This window comes from Raphanus sativus, unplaced genomic scaffold (assembly GCF_000801105.2).
Source record: "Raphanus sativus cultivar WK10039 unplaced genomic scaffold, ASM80110v3 Scaffold3086, whole genome shotgun sequence".
Lineage (NCBI taxonomy): Eukaryota > Viridiplantae > Streptophyta > Magnoliopsida > Brassicales > Brassicaceae > Raphanus > Raphanus sativus.
The window spans coordinates 1-12409 of NW_026618393.1; the positions used below are offsets into that span (position 1 = coordinate 1).

Sequence of the window (12409 nt, forward strand, 5' to 3'; positions counted from 1 at the left end):
GTTTTACTCAACTTGGAACCAATTCATGAAATTAACATGATCAACCTTGAATCTCATATGTATTTAAGATTTCTCATGAAGATTAGAGAATAGACTTTTTTTGAATCTATGGGTTAGGTAGATTTAAGGTGGTTAATGAAGAGTTAAGGTATTTATTGTTAGATATACTATTTTTTATGCTTACTAAGTGTTTTTAATGTTATATTAGATTTGATCATTCTCATCTAGACCTTAAGCTATTTTAACCCAGGAAGGTATTTGTTAAAATACTTGAATGAAGTATTGCTCTAGCATGAATAACCAAAGGGATTTGATGTTAAAATTTCTAGATGGTTAGTAGACTTGAGCATAATGCATGCTTGAATGAATTAGGCCAACGAGAGTTGATGTTTAGCTCATGATTGCATAGTGATTATTGTCACATGAGTGGATTTATATATTTGAATGCGTTTTAGACTTATAGAGACTTGTGATTGGTTAAAGTTGACACCTTGACTTGAAAATTGCTTTAGATCAATTACATTTGATTGAAAGTTTAGTTCTTACACTTATTTCTTTATTGGATTTGAGATCACCTTGTCTATATTTCTAAGATCTACATTCATCTATTTTCTTATTTGCTTAGATAAAGAGAGTTTGTGTATTTTTGGTGTTATAGATCTCTAGTTTTCGGTAGATTCGATCCTGAAATACTATACGAACTACACTAATCAAAAATAATTTTATCAAAGTATGTAACTATTGTGTGTTTATAATTGAAATTAATGTAATCCTTTGAAAAGTAGAAAAGATAATGAGAAAGGAAAAGTAGTCATTTATAAAATCCTTAATTGCTCTTCCTCATCAAACCCAAGGTTCTCTCCCTGTAATTATGGAGTTCATTAGCAATCACATTTAAAATAATATTTAAAAGTTACACGATAAGATTCGAATTGAAATCGTATAATTGAAAATGAAAAGGTACAATCCCTCAAAATAATTTATTACTTCGAACAAAATATCGACTTCATATTCTAAATAATCTTCCATTTCAAAATTTTCATAAGCAAATATCATCAAGAATATTTAAAATAGTAAAGTACAAACGTAAACATTCGCGGGAGATTGATCTATATATCATATCTTCTTCTTTTTTTGTCAGCTATATATCATATCTTCAGATTATGGTTTTGTTGTAATCACAAAGACATGGTCGACTCTAAATTTTTAGAAATTATAAGTAATTTAGTATATCAAATTTAAAAATTCTGGAAATCCAAAAGTAATAGTTCATTTGGTTATTCTAGGACAAAAATCTAAGACACTTACCGAAAATTATTTAGAAACATACATTTTTTTAAAGCAAAAAAATTGAGATGGTCACTGAATTTTTTGTTCCAGTTTTGAAGCTTTGATTTGGCTATACAGTAGATTAATCTCTTCTTATTCAACTCAGTATTTACTTTCTTTGAAAGGATAGAGCTTAACATGGAAACTATGGTTGTACCAAACACAAGTTGGACTAATCAATACATATTCAAAATATATACAACCAACTAAAGATCCTCAAGGTCAGGCTTCTCTCACGTAATTATGAGGTTCACAAGGATGCAACGCCAGCAAATAACTACGATACTTACAACCCTTCTTGCATGAAGATAATAATAATAATAGATATCTTTATTACCAGTTTACCACAATATGCTATTTTCTTGTGAAAAACAAGAGGCAATCTGAGACAACTAATGTGTATGATGACACAAATACATGAATGTAAATTATTTTAATTAATAAAGTTTATATTCATGTATCGTTTTCGTAGAACTTTTAGATTATTCAAACTTTAAAATATGGGAATCCATATTCCACACTCTACTGTTTTAAAGAGAAAATATCTAATTTTATAGTTTTAGCTTTTTATGAACAGGACAAAAGCAGCTTACGTTAAAGATATGAACCGGACAATAAAGCTTTCCCACCAAAAAACCTTAGCTCCAATCAAATGAGTTATTGGATATGATTGAGTTATTAATATACTCAACTAATTTTCTTTAGCTCAAGTTATTTATATTGCATTATAATATTATATATATATACACACACATGTACATCAGTTTCACCTCGGGCCATTCCTCTTTCAGAACCAAAAAGATGAAAACCTTATCTCATATCCAAATCATATTTCTCCCCATTGCTCTTCTTCTCTTCATCGCTTCCTCATCAACTCCATCAACATATCCAAACCAAACCAACTTAGATTACATCAAAACATCATGCAACCTCACACACTACAAAACCCTTTGCTACACCTCTCTATCTCCTTACGCCTTAACAATCGATTCAAACCCTCAAAGACTCGCCGTCACCGCCCTCAATCTTACCCTCTCCTCAGCTAAATCTGCAGCTAAGTTCATCAAGAACATTCCTCAGGGCAGAAGCGGTCTAACACGTTTCGAAGCGGGAGCGGTTGCTGATTGCGTGGAGGAGATTGGAGACTCGGTGAGTGAGCTCCAAGATTCAGTAAGAGAGTTGGATTCTATCAACTACGAGGATAGTTCGAAATTTGAGATGGTTATGTCGGATGTTAAGACATGGGTTAGTGCTGCTCTCACTGATGATGACACATGTATGGATGGTTTCGGCCAAGATGGTCGAGCCAAAGCGGTCGTGAAAGATTTGGTTCGGCGACATGTTGTAAAGGTTGGTCGGATGACTAGCAACGCGCTTGCTATCATTAATATGTACGCGTCCACACATGAGAAATGATCATAAATGTTCATATTGTCATACACAAAATTATTTTGTAACTTTTATTGGCAAAATTGCTCATGTTCCATGTTTATAACTTCATATGTATACTATGTACCCTGTTATAGGTATTGTGGATTTCATGTATACATTTTAATAGTTTTATAATGTCACCGCAAGAACATTATGGAAATTTTTATTGTCCCGCTACGTATGTATTACGTAGCGATTTAAGCACGAGATGTAAGTTTAATGTGTCTTAGTAATTGTGGAAAATTACAATAAAATGAATTTAGATTGAAAAAATTAGCATAATCTAATTGCAGTAACAAATTAAAGTTGTAAAGTCCGGACGAGTACAATGGGAAAACGACCAATTTTCCCAGGAACTTGTTCATTTCTTGGTTATCCTACACAAATGTTTAGATCAAGCTAAAACACCATAAACTAATATAAATTTAAAACTCACGCATAAATTCTTAAACAGATCAATGTGGCAAAATAAATCAAAATTAATTTCGATTTTGTAGTAACTGATCACATTTTAATAGTTTATATGTGAGATTTAAAATTTTGTATTAGTTCATGTTTTTACGTTGATCCAAACGTTTGCATACAAAAACCAAAGAAGGAACAAATTTATGAAGAAACTAGTGGTATTCCGGCGCTACGCGCCGGGTGTGTATATTTTATTTTTAATAAATTTTAAATCAATTATATGGTTTTATTAAATAAAATATTTCCAAATATATGAATATTCAATTATGCCGAAAGAGAATGATAATTTATCTATTCTATTTGATAGTAGTTCTAATCGAAGTGTATCAATTTGTTTTGTTTTGATGTTGCTTATAAAAAAAAGGAAATATTATAAATTGTTTTCACTGACAATTCAATAAAATAGAATAAATAGTTGATAGTCGTGAGAAAGTTAATATAGTTGAACATTAACATAAATGTATTGATTGTGGAAGCCTCTTAGTCCAGTGGTTTGAGTAAGGGATCAATTGCTTCTACACCTAGAGGTCTGGAGTTCAAACCCCAGAAAATACCAAATTATGCAGATTATGTAGAAACAAGTTACAGGAGAAACAAGTTACACGAGGTCTTCAGCTTGGTGCATGGTGTACCATCGAACATGGATCTCATAGGACGGTTCAGAGTGGTGCATTCAGGCGTGTATTCTCACAGGATGGTAGAATTGTCGGCTGTAGAATCGTCTTTATAATATTCTCATCGTTGTAATATCATAATTAATCGATAATAATCGATTCAAACGTTAAAAAAAAAACATAAATGTATCAACCGACTTCGATATAACCACAACTTAGTTTCAGACAAAGTTGACATTTATTACACAAACTTGTTCTCTTTTATTCCTGATAGAAGAAGCAAATCACAAATGGATGTGCTTATAAAGCAGAAATTGTTCAAGCTTTTGCAGTGAAAGCTCCAGCTTCAGTCAACATAAACCAACTTACTGTCTTTGTGCAGTTTGGTTACCGCTACAAAACAATGAAAATCACAAAGATTTTGGTTTAGAGGAAACGCAAAAGAAAAATCTTTTAAAAATTTGAAACAGAGTTTGGATCCCTCTGGTGAGTCTGAATCAGTGTGTTATACTCGTCGAGTGTTATGGTCCCAGAAACATATACTTGAATTAAAAAAATCTTTAAAAGAAACATAGAACATTTTGAATGTGAGCAGAACCTATACAAAATATCAAACAGAAAACCTAAACTCGAATCTCCAGAGAAAGCAAAGAAACATTCTAGAGTTGTTTCATGAACAAAACCTATACATGTAGGGGCGATAGAAAATTCCGAAATTTTCTTTGTCCGCAGAGTCAGAGAACAAATCAGAACTTGCTCTTTAAATAAACAAACAAAAACAGAGAAATTTTCAAGTATGTGTGGTCAACAACAGGACTACACTTGGTACAAAAAAATAACTAACCTCAAATTTCAAATACACAAGCAAGAGAGCAAGTAGAACAAAACATACACTAAAGATAAAAAAAAAACAAGACTCAGTCACGTCACAGAAGGCACAAATTAGATGAATATGTGATGAAGATTAGGGAATATTACTCTCTTTGTCGAGTACAATCCCAAGGAACTTAGCATCCAAGTGCTGCAAAAGGTCTTTCACTCTCACACAGTATGGGCAAAACGACTGCTGCAATTCCACAAACCGATCAGATCACACAAATAGTCTATTGTCTGCACTAAAATCTGTTTTATAAGCCTTGCAAGTGCTTCTAAGTTTGATCGTACTAATGAAGGGTACATGACTACGGGACTTATAAAACCTTGACATGTGGTTGTTTATTCTGAAAAATATTTGCATTTATAAAAGAAACAACAACAACCAACGATCATCTATCATAGAAGTTTATGGAACAACAGAAACAACTTTGTTAGTCTATTGGTGTCTGGTTGAGTTAAATGGTCAAAATATAAGAATAAAAATTGTTGAGTACCTTTCTGTCAGTACCAGCTCTTGCCACGAAACTGCTTTGCCCATGAGAATTATTAGCAGAGTTGAGCACCAAAAACTGTAATTTTTCATTCCAGGCAGACAAATTAGGAGTCTCATTTCAATATCAAGCCACAATTATATAGATGTCTGCTCTAGAAGAGTTTGACCAAAAATTGGAAGAAGATCATAGATGTGGCACCGTAACAATGTAACTCAGTCATATTTTATTCATTTTCTATTGCTTAGCTTTTTGATGTAAGAAATGATCCAGAGTAGTAAAAATGGTGTTTTCACACAAAAATCTGTAAAAAGAGTTGATCATCTTAACAAAGAACTTACAGATTATGGAACTAAGAATCGTTGAGAACAGATGTAAGTTGTGAACATATAGATTAGGATTGTGGAGATTTTACAAGTGTTAACATGTGACTTCTCACCGTCGCCACCGAGTCGACTCACTAGCCTCTCTAAGCCCTCTCAAAATCCCAACCATACACTCGACAGCTCCCGAGTCAAGTAAAGCAGGTCGATTCACCGGACACGAAGCCATGTTACATAGAATCAATCAGCAGAACCCTATTCATCGCCTGTCCTAACCTCGCCATGTTCAGAAGAACCTGAACGGCTCCGAGCTTCACGAGCTTCCCTCGGTTGCTCTGCACGAGAGAGATAATACAGAGCAAGCATCGAGTCATGCCGAGTCAACTCAGTCCCGACTCGGATCAGATGAAACAACGGCTCCAGCGCTCCAAGAACACCGATCGCCGTCTTGTTCTCGCCCTCGAGAGCCAAACTGAAAATCACTCTCGCATTTGAGAACGTCGATCAACGGTGGAACAATTTCCTGACCGTTTGTTGGATTTCACCAAAGAGAGATTCACAAGAACCGCAGTTGCATTCACTTGAACCGGTCGCGTATCTCGAAACAATAAGCAACCTAGCTTCTTCGATCTCCGAGATTCGATTGCTCTTTAGTTTCAAATCGCGTGTACTCCACATAACGGACCTAGGCGCCAAGAGTGAACAAAACCCGTGAGACACACCAACCAACGTGATTTCGACACGTGTCGCGAAATGCCCACCCTTTCAAAAACGACGTGGCTGCGGTAGATCCCAGTCTGTTTTATATATATAGATAAATAGATTTGGAGAAATGGCTATTTCATACTCTTAACATATTGTGATATGTTTAATTTACACCAGATTTATATGAATGTGCTAAAACATATATAACTTATATTTTTTTGCGAAATCATACATTTGTCGCCACATCAGCTGCTATATCATCTGTTTTTATTTATTTAGATATTACGTCAGCTAATTTTGCTGATAAAGACAATGCTATGTGTATAATTTTTTTCTAAAAATTAAATAGTCATTTAGTAAAAATAAAATTTTAGAAAATATAAATTTTTATTTTTCAATAAAATTAATAAAAATTAATTAATTAATTAGATTTTAATCTTATATAAGAGATATATTCGTAAATATTTCAATCATATCACAAACCATTCTTATAAGAGTTTTATAGGTGTTGTAATGATTCAAATTCAATGCTAGTATTGTAGTCTTGTTATGCTTTATTAACCATAAGTATGTTATTTATCTTTAAGAAATTTAGATTAAACAATCATGATTATGATTATGCTAGTATTGTAGTCTTGCTATATGCTTTATTAACCATGAGTATGTTATTTACCTTTAAGAAATTTAGATTAAACAATCATGATTAATCAAGAGTAACACGTTTGCAACATTAGCACTGAATTTGAATCATTATAACATATATATCTTTTATAAGAATGGTTTGTGATATGATCGAAATATTTACAAATATATCTTTTATATAAGATTAAAACTTAATTAATTAATTAATTATTGTTAATCTTACTAAATAATAAAAATTTATGAAATTTATATTTTCTAAATATTTATTTTTATCAAATGACTACTTATTTTTTAGAAAAAAAAAACTGTACATATAGCATATTCGTCAGCAAAACTAGCTGACGTTGCATCTACACGAACAATAATAGATGATATGACAGCTGATGTGGCGACTGGTGTATGATTTCGCCAAAAAATTATAAATCAAGTATGTTTTGGCACGCATGTCTGATATGAATTGAACATATCGCGATATGTTAGGTATGAAATGACCGTTTTCCCAAATTTCCCCTAGAAACTTGTTCTTTCGTTGGTTTTTGTATACAAATGTTTGGATCAAGGTAAAAACACTATGAACTAATACATATTTTAAATCTTTTAACATTTACGAATATCTCTTATATAAGATTACAACATATATATCTCTTATAAGGACGGTTTGTGATAGGATCGAATCATTTAAGAATATATCTCTTATATAAATTAAAATTTAATTATTTAACTAATTTTTGTTAATTTTACTAAATAATAAAAAATAAAAAAAAGTTTTACATTTTCTAAAAGTTTATTTTTATAATAATACTATTTAGTTTTTCAAAAAAAATGATATATATGGCTTTTTCATCAGCAAAATTAACTAACGTTGCATTTACGCGAACAAAAGTAGATGACATGTCAGCTGATGTGGCGATTGGTGTATGATTTTGCCAAAAAAATTATAAGTCTGATATATTTTGACACATCTATATAAGTTCACATATGTTTTAGCATAACCATATATCGTAATATATTGGGTAAATGAAATGGCCGTTTTTCTTGGAAATTGCCATTTTTCGACTATCTCCTTATCCATTTCAACCAATAAAACCTTTCATAATTTTTAGAACCATATAATTTTTTTCTTTAAATAAAATAATAATTATTTTATCTTAACGGTTCCGAAGCGAACCACGCAAACGCATAGCCGAAAAGGCTTCGTTATCCCCTACCCAAGCCACACGAACTCTACGTTATCCCAAAGAGTGAGTGTGAGACCACCACATTGAGAGAAAGAGAGGAAGAAGAAGAAGAAGCGAGTTTCACGAGTTCCCCCCCAAAAGCGATAAAAAATGGCGGCGGATGCTCTGAGAATCTCTAGTTCTAGTTCATTAGTTTGTAATCTCAATGGGTCACAGAGACGCCCTGCTCTCACTTCTCACCGTCCTTCCTTTCTCGGTCTTCCTCCTCGCGCTTCTTCTCTTCCTCATCTTCTCGGTAAATCTCGTATTGGGCTTGGCTCTTCAAAGCTATCTCACCGAAGGAAACAATTCTCTGTCTTCGCCGCCGTCGCCGAAGGTCTCTTCTCTGTCCTCCCTCTCAGAAAGCTTTAATCTTTCGCTTACCCATTTCCATTTTCTTCGTAAAGAGATAGAAATTGTATTCATGCCTTCTAAGTGTTCGTTGAATTGCCTCTGAGAAGGGTTTCCACTATTATGTGTTTCGTTGCTTTAGTTTGATGCTTTATTATGTTTTCTATTGTTGCTTACCAGAGGGGAAGCGCGCTGTGCCGCTCAGAGATTACAGAAACATTGGCATTATGGCTCACATAGACGCTGGAAAGACCACAACAACGGAGAGGATTCTCTACTACACTGGAAGAAACTACAAGATCGGTGAAGTCCACGAAGGTACAGCTACGATGGACTGGATGGAGCAAGAGCAAGAGAGAGGGATCACCATCACTTCAGCTGCAACCACCACGTTCTGGGACAAGCATAGGATCAACATCATCGATACGCCTGGACACGTGGATTTCACTCTCGAAGTCGAACGTGCTCTGAGGGTTCTCGATGGAGCTATATGCCTTTTCGACAGTGTTGCTGGCGTTGAGCCTCAGTCCGAGACTGTGTGGAGACAAGCTGATAAGTACGGAGTGCCTCGGATTTGCTTTGTGAACAAGATGGACCGTCTTGGAGCTAACTTCTTCAGGACTAGGGACATGATTGTGACGAATCTTGGTGCCAAGCCGTTGGTGCTGCAGATACCGATTGGTGCTGAAGATTCGTTTAAAGGTGTGGTTGATCTTGTGAGGATGAAAGCTATAGTTTGGTCTGGAGAGGAGCTTGGTGCCAAGTTCAGCTACGAGGATATCCCAGCGGATCTTGAAGAGTTGGCTCAGGAGTATAGGGGGGCGATGATGGAGCTGATTGTTGATTTGGATGATGAGGTCATGGAGAATTATTTAGAAGGAGTTGAGCCTGACGAGGCCACGGTGAAGAGATTGGTTAGGAAAGGAACCATCACTGGGAAGTTTGTGCCTATTCTGTGTGGCTCAGCCTTTAAGAACAAAGGTGTGCAGCCGTTGCTTGATGCTGTGGTTGATTATCTGCCTTCTCCAGTTGAGGTTCCACCGATGAATGGAACAGATCCTGAGAATCCGGAAGTTACTATTGTGCGGAAGCCAGATGATGAGGAGCCTTTCGCTGGGTTAGCGTTCAAGATCATGAGTGATCCTTTTGTTGGTTCTCTTACGTTTGTGAGAGTCTACTCAGGGAAGCTCACAGCTGGCTCTTACGTGCTGAATGCTAACAAAGGGAAGAAGGAGAGAATCGGAAGACTCTTGGAGATGCACGCCAACAGCAGAGAAGATGTTAAAGTGGCGTTAACGGGAGACATTGTGGCTCTTGCTGGTCTCAAGGATACAATCACTGGTGAAACCTTGAGTGATCCAGAAAGCCCTGTTGTACTTGAACGTATGGACTTCCCTGACCCCGTCATCAAGGTGGCGATTGAGCCAAAAACGAAAGCAGACATTGATAAAATGGCTACAGGACTGATCAAGCTCGCTCAGGAAGACCCGTCTTTCCATTTTTCACGCGATGAGGAGATGAACCAAACCGTCATCGAAGGGATGGGAGAGCTTCATCTTGAGATCATCGTCGACAGGCTTAAAAGAGAGTTCAAGGTTGAGGCGAACGTTGGAGCACCGCAAGTGAACTACCGTGAGAGTATCTCAAAAGTAGCTGAAGTGAAATACACACACAAGAAGCAATCAGGTGGACAAGGACAGTTTGCTGATATTACAGTCAGGTTTGAGCCGTTGGAAGCAGGATCAGGATACGAGTTCAAGAGTGAGATCAAAGGAGGAGCGGTGCCGAGAGAGTATATCCCCGGTGTGATGAAAGGACTTGAGGAGTGTATGGGCTCAGGTGTGCTTGCGGGTTTTCCTGTTGTCGATGTCCGTGCTTGTCTAGTTGATGGATCATACCATGATGTGGACTCGAGCGTGCTAGCTTTCCAGCTAGCTGCGAGAGGAGCTTTCCGTGAAGGGATGAGGAAAGCTGGTCCGAGAATGCTTGAACCTATCATGAGAGTCGAAGTTGTTACACCTGAAGAACATCTTGGTGATGTCATTGGTGATCTTAACTCCAGAAGAGGTCAGATCAACAGCTTTGGAGACAAACCCGGTGGTCTCAAGGTACAAAACAAATTGTGAAAGCCGAATGATTGAAAAAAGCAAAACTTATTTTTTGATGAAACTGATTATGGTACTTGTAAATTGCAGGTGGTGGATTCTCTGGTTCCATTAGCAGAGATGTTTCAGTATGTGAGTACATTGAGAGGGATGACAAAAGGTCGTGCGTCTTACACAATGCAGTTGGCTAAGTTCGATGTTGTTCCTCAGCATATTCAGAACCAGCTTTCGTCCAAGGACCAAGAAGTTGCTGCTTAAGGCAGACAGAACTATGTTTTCATGGTCAGAAAGTACATTGAAAACATATACATGTGTTATCATGATTAATGTTCAAATCATTTTATATAGTTTTGTTTTGATCAAGAGAAAACAAACATATTTAAATTTCTTTTCATGTGGATGAAAAAACAAGTGTGGGAAGGTAGATAATATTTTGAAGGAAAAGAGTTTAGTGAATTCATCTGAGATAAAAATAAAATAAAAAGGGTATCATTAACTTGGTTCACGTCTTGGAAAACACAATCGACATGAGAAGAGAAAAGTTGTAACAGAAAAATGGGAAAACCGATTTGGGATTTGAGTTACAAAAGTAAAAACACTGCGTTTAGGTTTATTTCATCTGGACGATTCCAGAGCTGATAAGCTTTTGAATTTTGTTCATGATCATTGGGTTCTGCATGTGTTTCTGTGCTGCTGCTGGATTCTCCTGGAGATCAGAAAGAACCTGTTCAAAGAAAAAGAAAAGTGGTGAGACTTTAGACATGGATGGCTCCACCAAATCTTGAGAAAACATCTAGGGAAGAAGCTTTAAGTTACCTGTCTCATTACAGGATCTGTGAGAATGTTTTGGATCTCCGGGTCTTGCATTCCCTTAGCCTGTATGTAAGAAGAATGAGCTCAGAATCATCCTAAACTAACCGGTTCTCTCTAATAAACCGAAAAAGGAACAAGTTTCATAACAGTAAGTTAGAATCTAACCTGTCTTTCTTTCAACTCCTCCGGAGTAAGGTCACCACGGTTTGCCTTGTTGATCTGTTGCACACATCTGCAGAAAAGGGTTTACAAAACGTTAACAGAGTGAATAAGTTCTCCATGACTTTACACATTTACTATACCTTCTAACACCGTCAAGGAGCTCCTGATTGTTAGGATCATGTTTGAGACCTTCCTGGTATGTTTCCATTGCATTGTCATACTCCTTCATGAAGAATTGGACAGCACCTTTTCTGCTGTACCCCTTTGAGAATGTTGGGTCGAGCTCAATGCATTTCTCTGCATCCTTCAATCCTTCGGGCATTGCCCCAAGTTTTGTGTAACATGCGGCTCGGTTGCTGTATGCCTATGTGAAGTTCAATAAAGTAAACAAGTTAATTCAAACATCCAATATACGCAACATTGAGCACGTGATGATGATGATGAATCAGGCTTACTCTCGGGTCTTTTGGATTCCTTTTGATCGCTTCAGTGTAGTGTCTCACAGCATCAGGATACTTCTGCTCCTTGAAAAACTGATTACCTGTATCACACAAACAAATGTTAGTTCAACTTTGGTCACATAAACAATGATATAATTGAAAAAGCAAACTACCTTTCTCACGCTCCTCATCACCAATAGCTGGATCAAAATACTCTTGCTGCTCCAACTCTTTCTTGGCTCTCTCTGCCTCATTCAGCCTCTTCAACGTGTCTGGGTTACGGTGCTCCGTAAGTGCTTTCTGGTAAGTCTCAATCACAGGTTCATAGTCTTTCGAGACTTTAGCCATCTTCCCCAGAGCTGTTCCTTTCCTAGTCAAAGCTTTAGCTACCATCTTGTAATCTGACCTAAGCTCCCTACCCCTTTCAACAGCCTTATCACAGTCC

At 36.3% G+C, this 12409-nt stretch overlaps 3 protein-coding genes and 1 long non-coding RNA gene across 5 annotated transcripts; 2 read left to right on the forward strand and 2 right to left on the reverse strand.

The window, feature by feature from the left end:
• The first annotated feature begins 2088 nt into the window (after window positions 1-2088).
• On the forward strand, window positions 2089-2874 carry LOC130506295 (pectinesterase inhibitor 10-like). The gene has a single exon (XM_057000920.1). The coding sequence runs from the start codon at window positions 2131-2133 to the stop codon at window positions 2743-2745; it is 615 nt and encodes a 204-aa protein (XP_056856900.1). The 5' UTR covers window positions 2089-2130; the 3' UTR covers window positions 2746-2874.
• Window positions 2875-4014: 1140 nt separating this feature from the next.
• On the reverse strand, window positions 4015-6219 carry LOC130506294 (uncharacterized). 2 transcript variants are annotated; one of them, XR_008941961.1, is made up of 4 exons: window positions 5548-6219; window positions 5210-5284; window positions 4818-4902; window positions 4015-4232 (listed from the first exon to the last, which is right to left on the reverse strand). It is a non-coding gene; the product is annotated as an uncharacterized LOC130506294 (long non-coding RNA). The 2 variants fall into 2 exon arrangements; XR_008941960.1 differs by having other exon boundaries at window positions 4818-4905.
• A 1827-nt stretch (window positions 6220-8046) lies between these two features.
• LOC130506292 (elongation factor G, chloroplastic) lies at window positions 8047-11005 on the forward strand. Its single transcript, XM_057000918.1, has 3 exons — window positions 8047-8430; window positions 8625-10552; window positions 10640-11005. Exons 1-3 carry the CDS (start codon window positions 8205-8207, stop codon window positions 10805-10807), a joined length of 2322 nt encoding a protein of 773 aa, XP_056856898.1. The 5' UTR covers window positions 8047-8204; the 3' UTR covers window positions 10808-11005.
• Window positions 11006-11022: 17 nt separating this feature from the next.
• LOC130506293 (hsp70-Hsp90 organizing protein 2) lies at window positions 11023-12403 on the reverse strand. The gene is made up of 6 exons (XM_057000919.1): window positions 12138-12403; window positions 11980-12065; window positions 11665-11888; window positions 11528-11594; window positions 11366-11425; window positions 11023-11273 (listed from the first exon to the last, which is right to left on the reverse strand). Exons 1-6 carry the CDS (start codon window positions 12355-12357, stop codon window positions 11160-11162), a joined length of 771 nt encoding a protein of 256 aa, XP_056856899.1. The 5' UTR covers window positions 12358-12403; the 3' UTR covers window positions 11023-11159.
• Between the last annotated feature and the right edge of the window lie 6 nt (window positions 12404-12409).